Source organism: Pollachius pollachius (assembly GCF_949987615.1).
Source record: "Pollachius pollachius genome assembly, chromosome: 5".
In the NCBI taxonomy this organism is placed as follows: domain Eukaryota; kingdom Metazoa; phylum Chordata; class Actinopteri; order Gadiformes; family Gadidae; genus Pollachius; species Pollachius pollachius.
In genome coordinates this window covers 23,564,569-23,583,431 of record NC_136938.1, presented here as the reverse complement: position 1 = coordinate 23,583,431, position 18,863 = coordinate 23,564,569, and the positions used below count along the sequence as shown (strand labels likewise).

Here is an 18,863-nt window from a genome sequence, read left to right as displayed (position 1 = left end):
GAATAACAAATTGCTTAATGTTTTCCATTAACACAATTAATCAAGCGGCTGGATGTGGCTTCAGCATCGTCTATGCACCTTTTTCCTGAATTCTCCCCCACCGCCAAGCGGGAAAATCTATGGATATGCAAATTATAGTCAGCCTCATTCCCCCGCATGCCCTCAGCTTCCTCCCTGTTGCGGTATAGCAGCCAGACACTTGTCTCACAATTGAAAGAGGCAACATCAGAGCAACACCCGCCCAGCTATTCCAGATTACGTTATACCGGGGATCATTTAGCTTATTGAGGATTAACTTGTACACTGTTTCATATCGGCTTGCAACTGCCAACCGGCACACGTGCTAGGTTGTCGGTTGTAGGAGGTGCCAATCCGTCCCAGATTTGGATTTCCATTTCAATTCCCTGTATCAGTCAACATCATGACCTGTAACATGTTGCAACAATAAGAATTAACAGGTCTTTTGTTTGTATGTGTGTGTGTGTGTGTGGTAACGCTTAACAATATGGTTACAATAATGAACCATTAATCAGCAGTCATCAATTACTTAATGTAGTAAAAAGCATAAACTAAAATAGAACAGTGTAGTGACGTTTAACTCATGTCTAGTTATCATTAACTAATGATGTTGATGTTCAATAAGGAAAGTAAGGTATATGTAAATCAATTCATAATGTAAGGGGTTAGGGGTTACCATAGCTAAAATGAACCCCATTACCTGAGATACTATGAACAACATAAGTAAAGGATAACCAGACCTTTAGTTAACTGTTAATTAACTGCGAGTTCATTGTAAGTTTATGGTAATTACTGTTCATTAATTGTTAATTATTTTAATCATATCGTTCTGTGTTTTTTTTAAGTTAGGTTGGGCGTCCTAAATGCAAATAGTTTAATTCAAAAACATAATCATCCTTGATGTCCCCTAGTGCACCCCCTCAACCTTAACATTTATATTATTCTCAATGGAGAAATATTGTGGCAAAACACTGATAGCAAAATAGTGCTATAGAAGAATAAATACTGCATGATGATACTGTACATGGCATTATCCCATGAACGCCTTAAGCACGTATGAATGTAGTTAGCAAGAGACAAAGTAACACAGGTGAGTACATAACAGAAAGTAGCCTGCATAGTGGATCGGGTAGAAGGGAGGCAACAGCATTATGGAACCCCGAGGCGGGGAGGGCCACAAATTGCAGACTGGAATCTGTATTTGTGCAAACATGAACGGCAAATACGTTTGGCACATCAGAACCGTGCGCACACACACGCACACATCAGCACCGTGCACATCAACATAATGCACCTCACACACACTCAGCTTGGCTGCTGGAAAAAATCCTGTGTGTGTGTGTGTGTGTGTGTGTGTGTGTGTGTGTGTGTGTGTGTGTGTGTGTGTGTGTGTGTGTGTGTGTGTGTGTGTGTGTGTGTGTGTGAATTCCTAAATGAACCTCATCCTGAGCTTCTCTCTCTGAGGAGTGAGCAAAACGATTTTCAAGCATTAATACCTTTTCTGAAATTATGTTACGCAAACACACACACACACACACACACACACACACACACACACACACACACACACAAACACACACACACACACACACACATACACACACAAAGCTCTTCCAGAAGAGCAGCTAGAAAAACATACTGTAGCACATCAGTGCACTTGCTTTTGAACCTGCAAGTGGCATTTCAACAGAGCTACTCTGGCACCTTCACATTTAAATATCAGATTTAGAGCAAACTGGAGTCTGGGGAGACCTGCATGTTTGCATAAACGTCTGCGTGATGATGCTTCTTTACTTTGTGTTTATGTTTGTGTGTGCATGAGTGCGCGTGACTGTGTTTGCGTAAATGCGTGAATTTGTGTGTGTGTGTGTGTGTGCATGCTAGCGCATACATTTTTACGGATGTGTGGATTTGCTGATTGCGTTTGTGTGCATCCGTGTGTGTTTGTGTGTTGCGTCCTGCATCATTCCTTGTATGTGTATGCGCGTGCGTATGTGTGTCTGTGTGTGTGCGCAATAGCATGTCTGCGTCGTTGTCGACAGTTCAACTCAGGGCTCGCAAAGGAACATTAATGGATAATGGGAGCAACAATGTCAGGGACCAAGAGAGCGAGAGAGGGACAGAGGAAGAGAGCGAGAGAGTGAGCGAGAGACAGAGCCAAGTGAAAAGTAGGAAACAAACAGAGGAGCAGAATGGAAGAGGAGGCACAGGGTGATGATTTATCACACAGTTCGCTCCCGTGTGGCAAAACTACTTCCCTGCAATTGTGCAATTTCTTTTCATAATCCTTAAGCTCCTTATTAACAAACACACAATTCGCTCTGTCTCAAATACACTGACTCACTTACTTGTCTAGCACACGCATACACGCACACACAAACACAAACACACACACACACACACACACACACACACACACACACACACACTCACACACACACACACACAAACGCACACATTCATTCAAATACAGACAGCCTTGAATGCAGACACGCTCTGGTGTGTGGGTTTGTCTGTTTGTTTATATATATGTGTGTGTGTGTGTCTATCTGTCTCTATGTGTGTTTGTGTTTGTCTGTGTGTGTGTGTGTGTACATCTCTGACATGCACTCGCCTGTCCAGCCAACTTAACTCTGCTTCAAATGCAATCACATAATGCACCATTCTGAAATAAGGTTTCTACTCAAATATTCCAGCGTTGCTTGCTCTGCAGACCAGTAGCTGGCACATGTTTGTGCCACTGTTTGGTTCTGGGACCAGGTGTGGGAGTTTTCGAATGTCCACCCCTGACATATGTTTTAATAAATATTAAAATAAATGGAAACCCCTATGTTCATGTATCTTCGGGGTACGATGAGACTGTAAGAGGAGAAGCTCTGCCTTGTCCCCTGTTTCTGAACGGGAGAAAGGCTCCCGGGTCTGAACACTGGAAGTGTGTGTCCGGCAGTTCTTGATATTCAGGTTCTGTTTGCTGGGATGGAGAGGAAGTGAGGGAAGGGGGGAAGGAAAAGAGAAAATGTAGGTCAAGGCATGCTTGTGAAATGTTAAAACAACTTTTTACTTTTCATTCAACCTTCTCCCTTCCTGCCCAATCTCTCTCTCTCTCTCTCCCTCTCTCTCTCTCTCTCTCTCTCTCTCTCTCTCTCTCTCTCTCTCTCTCTCTCTCTCTCTCTCTCTCTCACAGTGCAACTTCAACTTTCTGGATCGCCAACCCCAATAACAACCTCATCAACTGTGCTGCTGCAGGCTCAGAGGTCAGTATCTCTGTCTCTCCCCCTCCCTCTCTCTCCCTCTTTCACTCTCTTTCTCCCCCTTCCTCTCCCCCTGTCTCTTTCCCTGTTTCTCTCTCTCCCTCTCCGTCTCCCTCTCTGTCTCCCTCTCTCTCGTTTCATCAACACACCTTTGGTTCAGAGATTAATGGCTGTATGCTTCCATTAGCTTCTGAGTCAGAGAATAGATAGCTTGGGGTGAGGCTGTTGATGGGGTGGTGGTGGTAGGGGTGATGATATGGTGGTGGTGGTGTTTCCGTCTCTATACACCATGATAGAGGGCCAATTTTACTAAGAGAATGCTCCCATTGTCAACTGGAGAAGTCAGGCAGACTTGGATTTAGAGGGAATAAAGGGGTGGGAATGTGTTGTAAAGCTACAGCATAGCAGTGGTCACAGATACACTACTATATATATATACTCTCTATACTATCCTACTGCAACAGTGCATGTGCCTGTATGCTTAATTATAAAGGTGTTCAGTGGCAGTATACAACGGTAGTTAGACGCGTGTGTGTGTGTGTGTGTGTGTATGCGCTTTGTTCAGAAAAAAGGTTTTTTATGTGCATGCAGGTTATAGGGGACTATAAAGATAGCCAGGAACATTTGGTTTCGAATGGTTTCACAAATGACACAGACATTTCGCATCTTACGTGTGTGTGTGTGTGTGTGTGTGTGTGTGTTTGTGTGTGTGTGTGTGTGTGTGTGTGTGTGTGTGTGTGGTTGTGTGTGTGCGTGCGTGCGTGCTTGCGTGCGCGTGTGTGTGGTTATGTGTGTGTGTTTGTGTGTGTGTGTGCGTGTTTTCTGCAGGAAACTGGATTCTGGTACCTTTTCCACCACATTCCCACGGGGCCGTCTGAGGGCATGTACTTCCCTGGACGCACGGAGCACACGCCTATGGGCCAGTTCATCAACAACAGGGCCCACTCCAACTACCGGGTGAGGCCCTCCCCCTTGCATCTGTGTGCGTGTGTGTGTGTGTGTGTTTTGGTTCAATACTTTGTTGCTGTTGAGTCACACGCAAGTGTGTGTGTGTGTGTGTGTGTGTGTGTGTGTGCGTGTGTGTGCGTGTGTGTGTGCGTGTGTGTGCGTGTGTGTGTGTGTGCGTGTGTTTGTCTGAGTGGTTGTGTTCAAATTACCGTGATTCATCCTTCAATCCTTTTGAAATAAGGGCGAGGCGAGAGAAAGACACAATGACGAATTATCTTTCACTGAACTGGAAGGACATTCAGCCTGTGTTACTTTACTTCAGACTTTGAGGAATTCGGTGTTCCCCCTGTCCAAGTGTATGCCCTCACGCACGTAAACAAACACACACATGCACACACATACATACTTCATTGGTCCGCTAGACAAATACACACTTTTTAATAATAATACAAGATTGCACGTAATTCCCTCGGTACGTTATGTTGGGAAGTGAAAAAGAAAAAAGCGAAACAGCTAATTTCATGCAATATCCTTTTTAAGCCATTAGCAGTTATTTTGGGGCAGTCATCATGGGGTGAAGAATGAGGAGGAGGAGGAGGAAGAAACAGGGAGGAGGTCAGGGAGACAGGGAGGAGGACAGGGAGACAGGGAGGAGGTCAGGGAGACAGGGAGGAGGACAGGGAGACAGGGAGGAGGACAGGGAGACAGGTAGAGGAGGACAAGGAGGAGAACAGGGACATGGGGGAGACAGGGAGAGGCAGAAGGACAGGGATAGAATGAGGGAGGACAGGAGGAAAGAGGATATATGGAGGAGAACAGGGAGATAGGAAGATACAGACGGAGACACAGGGAGACTGAGGAGAGAGGGGGGGAGACAGGACCAAGTGAAGGGAGCAGTGGTCGTACTGATGAGCGTGGAAACACAGCTGAGGCTGGCAATTGGATGTCATCACTCAAATTAAAATGAACAAATTGGACTTCAGTTCAGAAAGAGAGTGAGAGCGAGATAGCGTGTGAGTGCGAAACAGAGACAGAGCTTCCAAAAGAGCAAGATTTATTAGGGGCTTGCGGAGGGGGAAGTATTCCGCTTATCATCTACTATCTCACTCGCCCCAATTCCACCAGTGACTCCCTGAGGAGATACTGGGGGAATCGGGCCTTGAAAAGTGGGGATTTTGGGGTAAGTGTGCAAGGGTGGGGGGGGGGGGGGGGGGGGTTGGGGGTGGATCGTTCCATTTTGTTTTCTCCTCTTTGTCCGGTAGAAATAAGAAATATTTGTCGTCTGCCCCTAATGGAAGCCATAACTCATGTCAGGCTCCCAGTGCGGTCATGTGTTTGTCCCGTGGCGCCGAGTCGGGCCCATACTGGTCGTCCTGGTCCCTATAGTTGGGACGTCGGCTGCCGAAGTCGTCCACATTGTACACAAACAAAAAACGTGCAGTTGTTTTTGTGCTGATGGCCCGACCGCACGTGCGTGAATGAGAAACACAACTTGTCACTTTCTCACAAATCAAATTGGTTTTACAGTCGAGAGACGGCGCCACCGTAATCAAGTCCGTCCCGCTCTGCTCGTCTCGGTGTCGGAGGAAATAAACATAAATAAATGTTTGGTCTGTGTTTCAATCACCAGGCCGGCATGATATTGGATAATGGCGTGAAGACCACGAAGGCGACCGACAAGGACAAGAGGCCCTATCTCTCTCTGGTGGGAGCCAGGTTAGTTTCTTGACCCTGAGACCAACCTGCATCGTCTGATCTCTCCACACATCGCATGCCCCTTACTAGCTCCTAGAAGATGACCCCATGCATTACATTTACAGTTCAATTAAATGAAATTGTATTTGTATAGGCCTTAATCACAGGTACAGTCTCGAAGGGTTTAACAGGCCATATATTTATGATGCCCCCCTGACCCTAGCCCCCCAGAGGGCAAGAAAAAACTCCCTGAGTCAGCAAGAAAGAAATCTTGAGAAGCGACGCAGAGCGGGGGATCCCTCCTTCCAGGGATGGTCAGGAGTGCAATGGGTGCCATCATTGCCATACACACATACATACATACAGGCTTATACAGTTTATAAAAGTGATGTCTATGGTGATGGGGTGCTGATCGGTTAACCTTAATGCATGAAGACCAGATGTGAGTTTTAAACCAACCCGCGTTCTACTACCACCCGGGTCTTAACCGATCATGCCCTTTCGCCTCTCGCTCCGTCTGTGTCTCCTCTGCTGGCTGGCTGTTCAGGTACGGGCCCCACGAGGACGCCGACCCCTTCAAGCCCAGAGTGCCCGCTCTCATCCACCACTTTGTGGCCTACAAGAACCAGGACCACGGGGCCTGGCTGCGCGGAGGCGACGTGTGGCTGGATGAGTGCCAGTAAGCACCGCACGCATGGTCCGATCCGGAGGGTGGACGGAACCGATGGATGGATGAATGGGTTCACCGGTGGACACGTGGACAGATGGGCGGATGCATGGATGATGGATGAATGGAAGGGCAAATTAAGTGATGCAAATATAGATTTATCAGTAAGCGGCAGTTTGATGAATGGGATGTTACCCTGCCTCTGCTACAGTCATCGGTTTGGTTTTTTTTTGCAGATATAGCTGACACATCAGCCGTTAAATGCTGGTATTCGTCATGGCGCAAATGCTCAGGGGTTCTCCCACATACAATGAAACGTCAAGGCAGAAAAGTGAATAAGTACGGTTTCGGTTTTATCGCTTGTTTTCCCCGTCTCTCGCATAAATAATAGCATTTAATTCACTATGATAGATGGCAAACAAAAATAAAAACGTGTAAATAATGCGATCTTGATAACTACGAATAGCCTACTACCAATCATTATATGTTAGGGTGCACCTATTCATTCACTGTAATGGACGTCACATTTACTTTACTGATAGCGCGTGCCTGCGGAACATTTTCCGACTCAAAGGCGTCACCCACCAAGGAACAAGTGGTGCAGTAAGCGAACGCCTGACAGTGTGTCTAAATATATCAATGACATTGAGTAGATGTCATAGCACAGCAATCACAGGCAGCATATTGCATCAGGATTGGATTGCACTCAGTTATTCCAGTGCAGCAGTATGGACACTATGATCAAATAGCTGTCATCGCTTATGTCTAGGCCCTGCAACACTGGATCAAACAGACTGCATAGTGGTCACCACCATTGAGAAAGATTTTCAGTATTTTACACTATTTCACCTGATGAGCTCTATACCCCTTTCGGGGGAAAGCCCTCGTTTAAAACGACATGACCAAGTAAACCCAGAATAGCTCTACATCTCTGGGGGTCTGCATGCATGAGCTTGGCCTCCATAGGTGGGTAACAGGCTGGGTAATCAAAATAAGGTATCAGGGAAGTTGGTCGTATCAGCATTTCAGAGTCCACCAACATAAACAAATAAATAAATGATCTTATTTTCTGCTTGGTCATATAGCAGACGTGTTTATGTAAATCGAGATGCAGGTCGTGAAGGATAGGCAGGCAGTTCAGTCATCCTGCTCAAGAACCCCTCCGGGGCTTTGTAACGAGCTGACGACTGGGACCATATCTCTACGTTTACTGAGTTTACTTTGTCTACTAAGTGTAATAAGTAGTGTGTGAAGAGAAGTTCCATAATCAGATGCTGTATGGAAATTGATATACGGTGTGTGTTTAGAGTTACCTCCTCGTTGAAGTGACCAGTAATTATTGTTAATTATTTAGCCAATCCTACTCGGCTTCACATATAGCCGGGTGGGGGGTGGGGGAGCCTTGAACATGGGTTTCTTTTCCTGTAAATTAGCACGAAGGGTTGGAGAAGTTAAGGGAGTAGGGAGGACACAGAGAAAAGTTGGTTTCATAGAAAACTAAAATATTCTCCCCCAATCTCGCTTGCTGACCTTCAGCTGCCAATCACAAAGTTACTTCAATGTCACACCTCAATATAAGTTTCTTATATTGATATTTGTTCCCCTCCTTGGTGCATAAAAAGTCTGTCCTGGTCTGTTAGTGGAATTTTCCTATCTCAAGTGATCCACCTTCTGCAGGTAATTGACAAAAACCTTGTGTGTGCGTGTGTGTGTGTGTGTGTGTGTGTGTGTGTGTGTGTGTGTGTGTGCGCACATACAATGATGCTACTGTATAACTATTGAACGATACAGAACCATAGTATGTTTCTTTCCAAAATAGAATATTGCCAAAATTCAATGTTATTTTTCAGGTTGTTGTTGTTTTTCAGATTAGATAAATCGATTTTTGGATAAGATAGCGAGTGTGGGCATGTCTTTCGAACATGCCACATTATTACAAACCCTTAGGGATTTGTTCCATTGGGATAACTTTTTCAAATGCCATTGAACTCTCTCTCCATCTGGCTGCTCCCTCACTCTTTGTGTTGCACAATATGTGTTCCATTCGTATGTGTTTGTAGCCGTGCCGCGGTGTAGGCTGAGAAAGTGACAAATTGTCACTCCAATGTATGAGGGAGGAAATCTCCCTCATACATTCACATACACACTCTCTCTTTCGCTCTGTCTTTCTCTCTCTCTCAACCCCTCCATTAACCAAACAACCCTCTTCTTTCTGTTCAGGTTCGCTGATAATGGCATTGGTCTCACTCTTGCCAGGTAAGAACCCCCCAGCTCCCCCAAGCCGTTCATCAGTGTTGCATTTCTGTGTTCGAACTCTTGTTTGTGCTCGTTGGTGGCAGAGAGGTGGGGCTGCCATGATAATTGGATCCTTCCTTATAAGGCTGTACTCGGGTTCCATTGGGACAGAATGTGGTTTCAGGAAGAGAGGACAAAATACTTTCTACAAGTAGAAATGTCAACAGGGCAGGAATTGGCATGGGGTGCAAAGGCAAGCGTTTTCCTGAGAAAGTTCACACATATACACCTGTATATACACATCTTATGTAAACAGTAGGATGACAAAAGGGGCTTTTGTTGGTCAATACAGACGGATGGCCAACATAGCAGAATAGCAATGAGGCACTCCCAAGTCAATTCAATACATCCAATACATAACTACGACAGCAATTGTAAAACCATTTCCCTTCCTACAATAGAATAAGCAACAATGACGTTGGCCCCTGGCAGACAGGCCCCGTCTGCCTCTCATTAATGACAAGAGGCTACAGAATCTGAATCTGAATCACAGTTACTTTTACTACATCTTATTGTAAACAAGAGTACACGAGAATGCACAAGAACACAAGAGTAAAATTCTGAGGCTCTGTTCCTCAACAGCCACATAGCAGCAACAACACACGAAGTAAATTGAGATAGGTAAAAACACAAATGTGTAAAAAATAAGTAAATAGAAGTAGCAGCGTAGACCACAATAATAAAGAATAATAATAAAAAGTGTCAAGTGTAAGCTGAGCCTAACCCCACCCTGCCGTCGACCCTCTCTTCCCTGCAGCGGGGGAACATTCCCGGACGACGACGGATCCCGACAGGAAGTGAAGAACACGCTGTTTGTCGGGGAGAGCGACAACCACGGCACGGCCGAGCCGGACAACCGCGCCTGGGGCACCGGAGGGGCGGACCTGAGCGGCCGGACCATGCCCCGCGGACTGTGAGTGGTCACCGTGTTACATGGTCCCGCCCCGTTGCCCCGAGGAAAGACCTGCTATTGGACGTTTTACCGCCCCCCCCCCCACACACACACACACACACGTCGCTTGAGTATGCCCGGCCAATCCGGTTTTCGCCCTGGCTGAATGTCGAACGACTTGCCTGGCCATTGCCAGACCAAGCTCAATCGTAGATTGAGCTTGATCTGGGGAAGCTGCAGTCAATTTCTTCAGCACTTCTTCAAGAGGCGTGATCAATGGGCCTAGTTCAAATGACTCAGTACGCAATTGGCTTCTTGCGTCGCTTCCCTGTCGTCATTGTGTTAAACCAGCCAATATTGCGCCAGGGGGAAAAGGCAGACTGGTGATTCGCTCCTGCAAAAATGTATCGAAACTAGAAAGAAATGTATTGCTCTTCTCCAGACCCTTCTGCAGGGCGAACTCAAATCGCCGGCAGAATGGGCTATTGAACCACGGTACAAGAAAGACAAAGCAAAGGAAGAGTGTGCGATCTATATTATTTTATTTCCAGCCAATAGAAATGTGTAAAGAAAAACTAAACAACCCTCTACTCCGGTCATAACACATTTTCTCCCGTTAGCCATATAAGCTATAGGCTCCCCCTATGTGCTGGTAGGAAGGGTAAAGGGAATGTACAAGCTGTCTCCCTGTCTCAGTGTTCAGTCACCAACAACATGCACTCGGTCTGACCCCCCAGAAACAAGAGTGAGTAAGGGAGAAGGAGATCTGACCAGAGTAGTTTAAAGGCCATGAACTGTTGATGAGACCCTGGGAGGCCCGCTACAACACCATTACGAGAGAGAGCCAAGCTATCACCAGAGCCAAACTAATCCCACAATAGGACGTCACAGGGGGTGCTCTTTAAACACAATGCCGCAGCCAATGCATACTTTCTCCTGCACCGTGCACAGAATGAGGATAAGCAAATTGTTCTCCCAACCAAAAATGGGACGAGCTGTGGAGAAGTGAAAACACTTAGCCAGATGCTCGGGCTAATATTACCCATTTTACGTTCACCAGACAGAGAGAGCCTCTTGAGTTGTATTGACTCTGAACAGAAACAGAGACAAAGTACATCTAGTTATTCTGCAATTTCATTACCAAATTAAATCATAATAGGAAAAATACGGAACAGTAATACAATTAGGTGTTTTTAAATCCAAAGCGTTTAGTGATCAAATGAGTGGAAACTATGAGAAGATGGATCAAGAATTAGGGAAAATAGGTTTTTAGGAGAAAACACATAGGAAAGTGAGAGCCCTTCAGAGAGAGATACTAGATGGGCATTTCAACAAGGAAAACTCATGCTGGGAGCAGGTGTTTGAGAGAAGAAATGTTGCAATTTCTCACAGCTGACGACATGACAACGGGCAGGTTATTTGCCTGCAACCCATCGTGATTGAAATCACCTGGTGGCAATTCTAGCCAATCAGCAACAGTGTGAGCGTGTGTGTGCCTGTGCGATTGTGTGACGAAAATAGTCCAATGGGTGTAGCTCAGACCTGGTTCATATTTGAAAGGAAGTGGAAGTACCATTCTTTTGTGATGAAGGGTTATTGAAATGTACGTATTACACAATACTGCAACCTTTTAAGAATATGAATGCAGATTATTTTGCATAGACACTCTGCAAACTTTTTCCCCACACTCACCTGTCTCCTCTCTTCGCTGCATTTTTGTTTCCCTTCTGGGAGAGAGAGGGTGTTTACAATTCACCGTCTGGAATGTATTCAGGAAAGCTATTGTCTCCCGCCTGCTTGGCACAATCCGACCGAAACAATACGGGTGCAGCGTTCGTGTGTTGTTTCATGTATCCTAACCAGTGGCTTGTCTGACCCGCCTGGGGTCGTCTCCATGACCTGTGACTGTTCAGCTCACCTGCTGGTTCATAACCCTCCAGCCAGCCGTGTCTGATGCAGGCTCTGAACTTTGAGAGGCACTCCTTCAGAGACACTTGAGGAGAGAGAAGGAGAGAGACGGAGAGGGAAATCCAGCTTGAGTGTGCAGTCTTTTCCAAACTGCTGAAAGGAAGCCCTTTTATTATTAATATTTTAAAGTGTATATTGTTCTTCATTCCTGTGTGTGCGTGTGTGTGTGTGTGTGTCTTTGTGTGTGTGCATGCTTGTCTGTGCGTGTGCCTGTGCCTGTGTGTGTGTGTGTGTGTGTGTGTGTGTGTGTGTGTGTGTGTGTGTGTGTGTGTGTGTGTGTGTGTCCTGCAGCAATTTCCCCATCCGAGGCATGCAGATCTACGACGGCCCCATTAAAGTCCAGAACTGCACGTTCCGGAAGTACGTTGCGCTGGAGGGACGACACACCAGCGCCTTCGGCTTCAGACTCAACAACTCGTGGCAGAGCTGCCCCAACAACAACGTCACCGACATCACCTTCGACAACGTGCCCGTGAGTGTGTCCTCAAACGTGTTAGGGAGGGAGGGAGGAAAGGAAGGGAGTGAGGGAGGGAGAAAGAGATAAGAAAGTGAGCGAGGGAGTGAGAGGGGCAGGGAGGGGTGAGAGATGAAACGACGGAGGGAGGGATGGACGGAGTATGTAGGGACAGGAGGAAAGGAGGGGAGAGGGAAGGGGAGTGAGAAGGGGACCGGAAAGACGAGGGAAAAAATGGGGAAAGAAATGACTAGAATGATAACAGACCCCCCACCATCCCCCCTCCATCCTTACCCCTGTCAGATCACATCACGGGTGTTTTTCGGCGAGCCTGGCCCCTGGTTCAGCAAAATGCAGATGGACGGAGACAAGACGACCATCTTCCACGACGTGGACGGCTCGGTCAGCGAGTACCCCGGGGCCTTCCTGGTGAAGGATGACAACTGGCTGCTGCGGCACCCCGACTGCATCGACGTGCCCGACTGGAGGGCGGCCATCTGCAGCGGCCACTACGCCCAGGTGAGGGAGGAGCACGCATACACACACGCACATGCACACAAACATGCATGCATGCACACGCACGCACATGCGCATGCATCGACACACGCACCAATAGAGACACACACGCACACACACACACACACACACACACACACACACACACACACACACACACACACACACACACACATACAGTGTGTTAATGCATGCACTAATGCATATGAACATAGACACATTCAAGTGCAAAAAGGCATCAACGCACATGCACACACTTGCAGTAAAGCCCAGGAACACATACACACAAACGCACACAGGCACTATTGTGCACATTCACACGCATTCTAATGCACGCAAAGCTAGCTCTTGGTATAGCTCAGCTGTAAAAACTGTTGAGTTCCCCAAACATATGGGTACTGCTTGCCTGAATATATTATGCGGCGCAAATAAATACATTGGCACGTCAAACTGAAAGGGAGGCAAAACCTAAGCATAGAATGTCATTTATTGTTGCAGAGATGATCGACCAGCGGGAGGTAACACAAACGAGAAGGCGGTGTGGGCTTTTACCTCATGCAATTAAAAAAAGTTATTGAAATAAGGGTTACGAGCGGTTAATATCCAATTATCACAAGTGACATTTCTAACCGGTGTGATTCCAAGCTGCCTGTTATGGATGTCAGATGTCATCGGTTACCAGCACACAGACTGGGATACATTACCCTTGGGTTAAACAAAAGGGTTTGCTAATCCCGAATGATTTTATTCCCAGCATGCAATATGGAAATAAAATGACAGTGGATACCTACTGGGGATAAAACACTGGCAGAATAATTTTAAAGCTATTTGTGCTAATTGTACAGATGGCAGTTAAATGTAGCCCAGAGAATACTTCTTCAAAGGGCGAAGCAATCAATTAAAATGCCATTGTTAAGCGCATCAATACATATTACAATCTAAATGAAAGCATACCAAACAAGCTCCATACCACGTACACACAGATGACTCCACGTTTTCTCTCCTCACCTCAAATTATTCATATTTTGTACTTAAGGTTTTAGACCAAGACTCAGTTTTTCAATTAAACTGACCTTTGTGATATTAAATTAGTTAACTATTAAACAAACCACTATGAAATACAAGTTCACCCATGGGTGAACTTGTATCTGAAGATTCAATTCACCAAACCCTTTTAATTTTAGCGTTTGGTTTACTTTTTAAACCGCATCTCAGAATGTTAGAGACGCCAATGAACCTTGCTTCTTCCTGATTGGCTGAGATTGCATTTGGTTTTGTGGCATCCTTGCGGTTGGATTTTAGTGTTGGGTTACTCCTACTGTTGAAAGATGTGCCCTCAAATTATGAGTTTGCTTTTTAGCTCTTCATCAAATGCCACACATACCGACACCCCACAGAACCAAAGACTTCTTGTGTTGAGGTGGCTCAACACAAGTGGCTGCACGGAAGAGAAAAGCTCACTCGATAACCAACTGAATAACTGAATAATCTTCTAACTAACCACTTGCACATTACAAATATCTTGTCCCCCACGTGGTCACCATTTGTGTGTTCTGTGTGACGCGACTCTGTCATACAGCCGTGTGGTCTGCGGGCTGCACTTTCAGACGGCAAACCGCAACTTCCATAAATCAACAAGTAGTCCTCGACTCGATATTTCTAACAGTTTAATCGGGTGTTGATAGGCTACAGCGTCGGATAGAAGGATATCTAATGATACGTTGTGCCGCGTCTCGGCGGTCGTCCTCTCGTGTTGTTCTAGATCTACATCCAGACCCGCAACCCGGCCAACCTCAACATGCTGATGGTGAAGAACGAGTATCCTGACCGGCCGCTGGCGCTGGAGGGCGCGCTGGGCAAGAGGAAGCACTACCAGCAGTTCCAGCCCGTGATCACCCTGGCCAAGGGCTACACGGTCCACTGGGACCAGCCTGCGCCAGCGGAAGTCACCGTCTGGCTCATCAACTTCAACAGGTCGGAGAGCGCGCCTTGAAAAGGGGGCAGAGTTTGCATTGAAAGACAGGATAGTCGGAGCAGGCGAGGCTGCCTGTTTGGTTAAAAGACAGGATAGTCGGAGCAGGAGAGGCTGCCTGTTTGGTTAAAAGACAGGATAGTCGGAGCAGGAGAGGCTACCTGTTTGGTTAAAGGACAGGATAGTCGGAGCAGGAGGGGCTGCCTGTTTGGTCAAAAGACAGGATAGTCGGAGGAGGAGAGGCAATGTGGTGGGAATTTTGGACTACGTCAATCGTTTCTGTATCAACTGTTGAGAATAAAGAGTCGCCCAAACGTATAACAATTAGGCTAATTTAATCAAGTAATAAAACATAAAACAACATACTATAATCCAAGATCTCAGATGGGAGTACTCCCTGCGCCTCTCTATTAGCTTCGCAATGAAAAGTCCCCAGATGCTAGTTCGCCCTGCGTTGCTCAAAGAGCTCAGCAAGGAGAAGTCCAATGCAGTAGCGAAAGCAAGGACTTCTTAAACAGTGTTGTCAGGATGCTGAGAGCCGCTCTGCCCCCCAATAAAACTATAGTATAATTTAACCAGATGGTAAACCATCGATGCACCTCCTCAGGATTTCTTAAAGGGGGTCGTAGCGATGCCTAATCAGTTGGAGCCCTGGCTTCTCGACCTTCCAAATGGGGTCAGGAAAACAGGCACATACCAATAAAGGGCAGTTAGAGAAACAGAAGGATAGTCCGATCAGGATAGGCCGGACGTTTAGTTAAAAGACAGGATAGTCCAACCAGGATAGGCCGACTGTTTGGTTAAAAGACAGGGTAGTCCAACCAGCATAGGCCCACCACTGAGGGTGGGATAGTCCAGGGGTAAGGGTGTTTGACTTCCATTCAAATGGATCTGGGTTTGAACCCCAACGTCCGCAGTCTATCTGTAGGACTTCCTGAGCAAGTTGCATTTAAGTCCTACAGGCTCCAACAACATCAAACATTCACTGTGAGTCCCACTATGGGTAAATTCATTGACTTGAGCATAAATGGTGAGCAGGACAGCATTGTTCTTTGATTAAGGTCTGGTCAATTTTGTGTCATTATAGCCCTGTGCTGATGCTCAACTTAATTACTATTTTGACATAATGCACCACAGAAATACTTGTCACACACGCCCAACATTCTCTTCCAACACTGGGTGTTTTGTGGCTCCCCGCTTTGTAATTTGCTAAACAAAGGCCGTCATCTCACGCTTTTTGCCTATTTACTGTGACCTCAGCCCACCCTGGAATGGCAGGCCTCGCCTCCGTTTAACAGCAGCATGATGTGACTATGCATCTGTGCTCCAAAAGATCGAGAGAATATTAAATGCATCTATGTCGCCACCTACTGCTCAAAGAGAGGAAAAGCAAGCAAAACTGTTCAGCTGCTGTAAGAAAAACGATGTCTTTGTTTTAACAATTACAGAAAATCGAATCATTTGCGATTAATTAGGAAACGTTTCAATGCTACATGAAATTAGTCAAATTCCGACAGACTTTTCTTTACTGATTAGTTCAATAATTGAATTCCACAGAAAATCGAATCATTTGCGATTAATTAGGAAACATTTCAATGCTGCATGAAATTGGTCAAATTCCGACAGACTTTTCTTTACTGATTAGTTCAATAATTGAATTCCTTGAGCAATAAAAGTTTTTTTTATGGTGTAACTAATTGAGTGAGTTTTCGCAGAATAAAGGTAATAATTATTATTCCCCATTAGAATTAATATAATATATTTCAAATGCATTCTTATTATAGGTGCCATATGTTCAATACAAGTAAATTATGAATGTACTTAGTCGACGTACCGTTCTGAATGAGTGATTGAGTGAACCTGCTCTGTTTCCAGGAATGACTGGATCAACGTAGGCTTCTGCTACCCACAAGGCACCACGTTCACCATCCTCTCCGACATCCACAACCGCCTGTCCAAGGAGACACGCAAGACCGGCGTGTTCCTGAGGACCATGCAGAGGGACAAGGTCAACCACTCCCACCTGTCCAGAGGCTACTATTACCTGGAGCCAGACACCGGGTGAGAAGACCCACCGCGCCTGTCTGCCTGTGTGCCTGGGTTGTTTAGCACGGAAAGCACTCTGCAAGTTAGATTTGATGAGTTGAGCTACATTGCAATGTTTTTTTTTTTCCATTGCCAAAAATATAAGAGAAGCTTTCATGAATGTTTTAGTTTTGTTAAAGTTTGACATTTTCTTGAAATGTTGCCTGTAGATGCCTCTGAGAGTGTCACTATGAGGAAGAGGGGTAGGCCTCTCTATCTGTCTGTCTGTCTGTCTGTCTGTCTGTCTGTCTGTCTGTCTGTCTGTCTGTCCGTCTTTGTGCCTGCCTGCCTGCCTGCCTCTCTTTCTCATAGCCTCAGGGAGATCCATAGACAACTTGACAAAACAAATTTAAAGCTTTAACAAAACATATGCTCTTGGCAATTAAGAAAAAGTATTGCAATGTGGCTTACTCATCAAATCTAACTTATTGAGTGCTTGCTGTGCAAAACAACACAAAGTGCTCATCGCTAGCGGACTGTTTCTGAGCCACACACAAACCCGTCAACGGAAAAATTCCTTGTTATAAAAGTACAATCAGTATTGTTTGTAGAAAAATCTGTTCTACAAAGAAATACAAGACGATAAAACAGCGGGACTTTTACTTTGTAATCCTCAGCCTGGACTCTGTTCAAAACCCCTGGTGCGTCTCTCTCTCTGTTTCCCTGTAGCCTGTTGTTCATCAAGGTGAAGGCCCACAACGACCGCGAGAGCTTCGCCTTCTGCTCCGTCAAGGGCTGTGAGAGGGTCAAGATCACGGCCGTCATCCCCAAGGGCAGCCCCCCCAGTAACTGCATGGCGCGGGCATACCCCCGGCACGCGGAGCAGCCCATCGTGGACGTGCCCATGCCCAGGAAGCTGCCCAACGCCAGGCTGGTATGAGAGCACTATAGAGCAGCTACAACAGGGTTCATGGGGGAAGGGGGAGGAGGTGGCAGGAGAGCGTGGTGGGGATGCAGGTAGTGGTGGAAATGGTGGTGTTGTGAGAGAGGGTGGTGCAAGTGATGGGGGTGGTTGCATTGTGAGAGAGGGTGGTGGACTTGAGGGGGGTGGTGGCATTGTGAGAGAGCGTGGTGGAAGTGATGGGGGTGGTTGTGACAGCGGGAGGTGGAAGGGACGGAGTCATGGTATTGTGAGAGAGGTTGCTGGATGTGATGGGGTTGGCTCGGTTGTGAGAGAGGTTGTTGGATGTGATGGGGTTGGCTCGGTTGTGAGAGAGGTTGTTGGATGTGATGGGGTTGGCTCGGTTGTGAGAGAGGTTGTTGGATGTGATGGGGTTGGCTCGGTTGTGAGAGAGGTTGTTGGATGTGATGGCGTTGGCTCGGTTGTGAGAGAGGGTGCTGGATGTGATGGGGTTGGCTCGGTTGTGAGAGAGGGTGGTGGATGTGATGGGGGGTGATGGTGTTGTGGGAGAGAGGGTGTTGGAGGGGCTGGCGACGGGCTATGGGTAGTCATGTTTACAACCGATCAATAGATTAATTGAATCAGAGCTAAATTGTTTAATTTACAATCATTTATGGGGAAAGGCCATGGGCATGTGTGGGATAACTTCATGAGAAATAGTTGGAAAATGATTAGAGAGTGCTTCAAACTTGTTTTCCTCTCTTCAGCACTCTCCAGAGCACTTCCTGGAGATCAAAATGGAGTCCTACAACACTCGCTTCTTCCACCTGAAAGAAGACTTTGCCTACACTGAGGTGACTCTATTTCTCCTGTCTCTGCAGTTAAGATTGGACCAATAACGTTTCGACAGCTTTCTTTTAAAAACTTGTGGCAAGCCACCTTCTGTGTGAACGCTATCCTTCACCTTGATGCTTGATCCTGATTGGATGACAGGTGAATGGCAGGAAGCTATACCAACCAGAGGACGGGGTGATGCTGACCATAGTGGACGGCCACGACGGCAAACTGGTGGAGACTAAGAGCTTCAGGAACACCATACTGCAGGGAATCCCCACACAGCTGGACTCCTACATCTCTGGGCTGGCCGATGGGTAAGGAGCCAAGACAAACGAGACGCGCGCATATGTCACATGCTAGTATCCGAAGAGTCGGACAGAACCATGAGGATGTATACTCTTCCCCAGTGGGACTGAAGGGTTCA

The 18,863-nt window shown here is 46.4% G+C and overlaps 1 protein-coding gene across 1 annotated transcript in view; it reads left to right on the top strand.

The window, feature by feature from the left end:
* Positions 1-18,863, top strand: part of cemip (cell migration inducing hyaluronidase 1) — a 97,217-nt gene that overhangs the window by 75,289 nt on the left and 3,065 nt on the right. Inside the window, exons 15-27 of the mRNA XM_079737379.1 lie at positions 3,203-3,272; positions 4,098-4,226; positions 5,848-5,933; positions 6,460-6,591; positions 8,800-8,835; positions 9,632-9,787; positions 12,026-12,206; positions 12,492-12,707; positions 14,467-14,678; positions 16,552-16,737; positions 17,431-17,635; positions 18,370-18,456; positions 18,596-18,753. Of these exons, the coding sequence (XP_079593505.1) occupies positions 3,203-3,272; positions 4,098-4,226; positions 5,848-5,933; positions 6,460-6,591; positions 8,800-8,835; positions 9,632-9,787; positions 12,026-12,206; positions 12,492-12,707; positions 14,467-14,678; positions 16,552-16,737; positions 17,431-17,635; positions 18,370-18,456; positions 18,596-18,753 (1,854 nt within the window). The remainder of the gene's footprint in view (positions 1-3,202; positions 3,273-4,097; positions 4,227-5,847; positions 5,934-6,459; positions 6,592-8,799; positions 8,836-9,631; positions 9,788-12,025; positions 12,207-12,491; positions 12,708-14,466; positions 14,679-16,551; positions 16,738-17,430; positions 17,636-18,369; positions 18,457-18,595; positions 18,754-18,863) is intronic.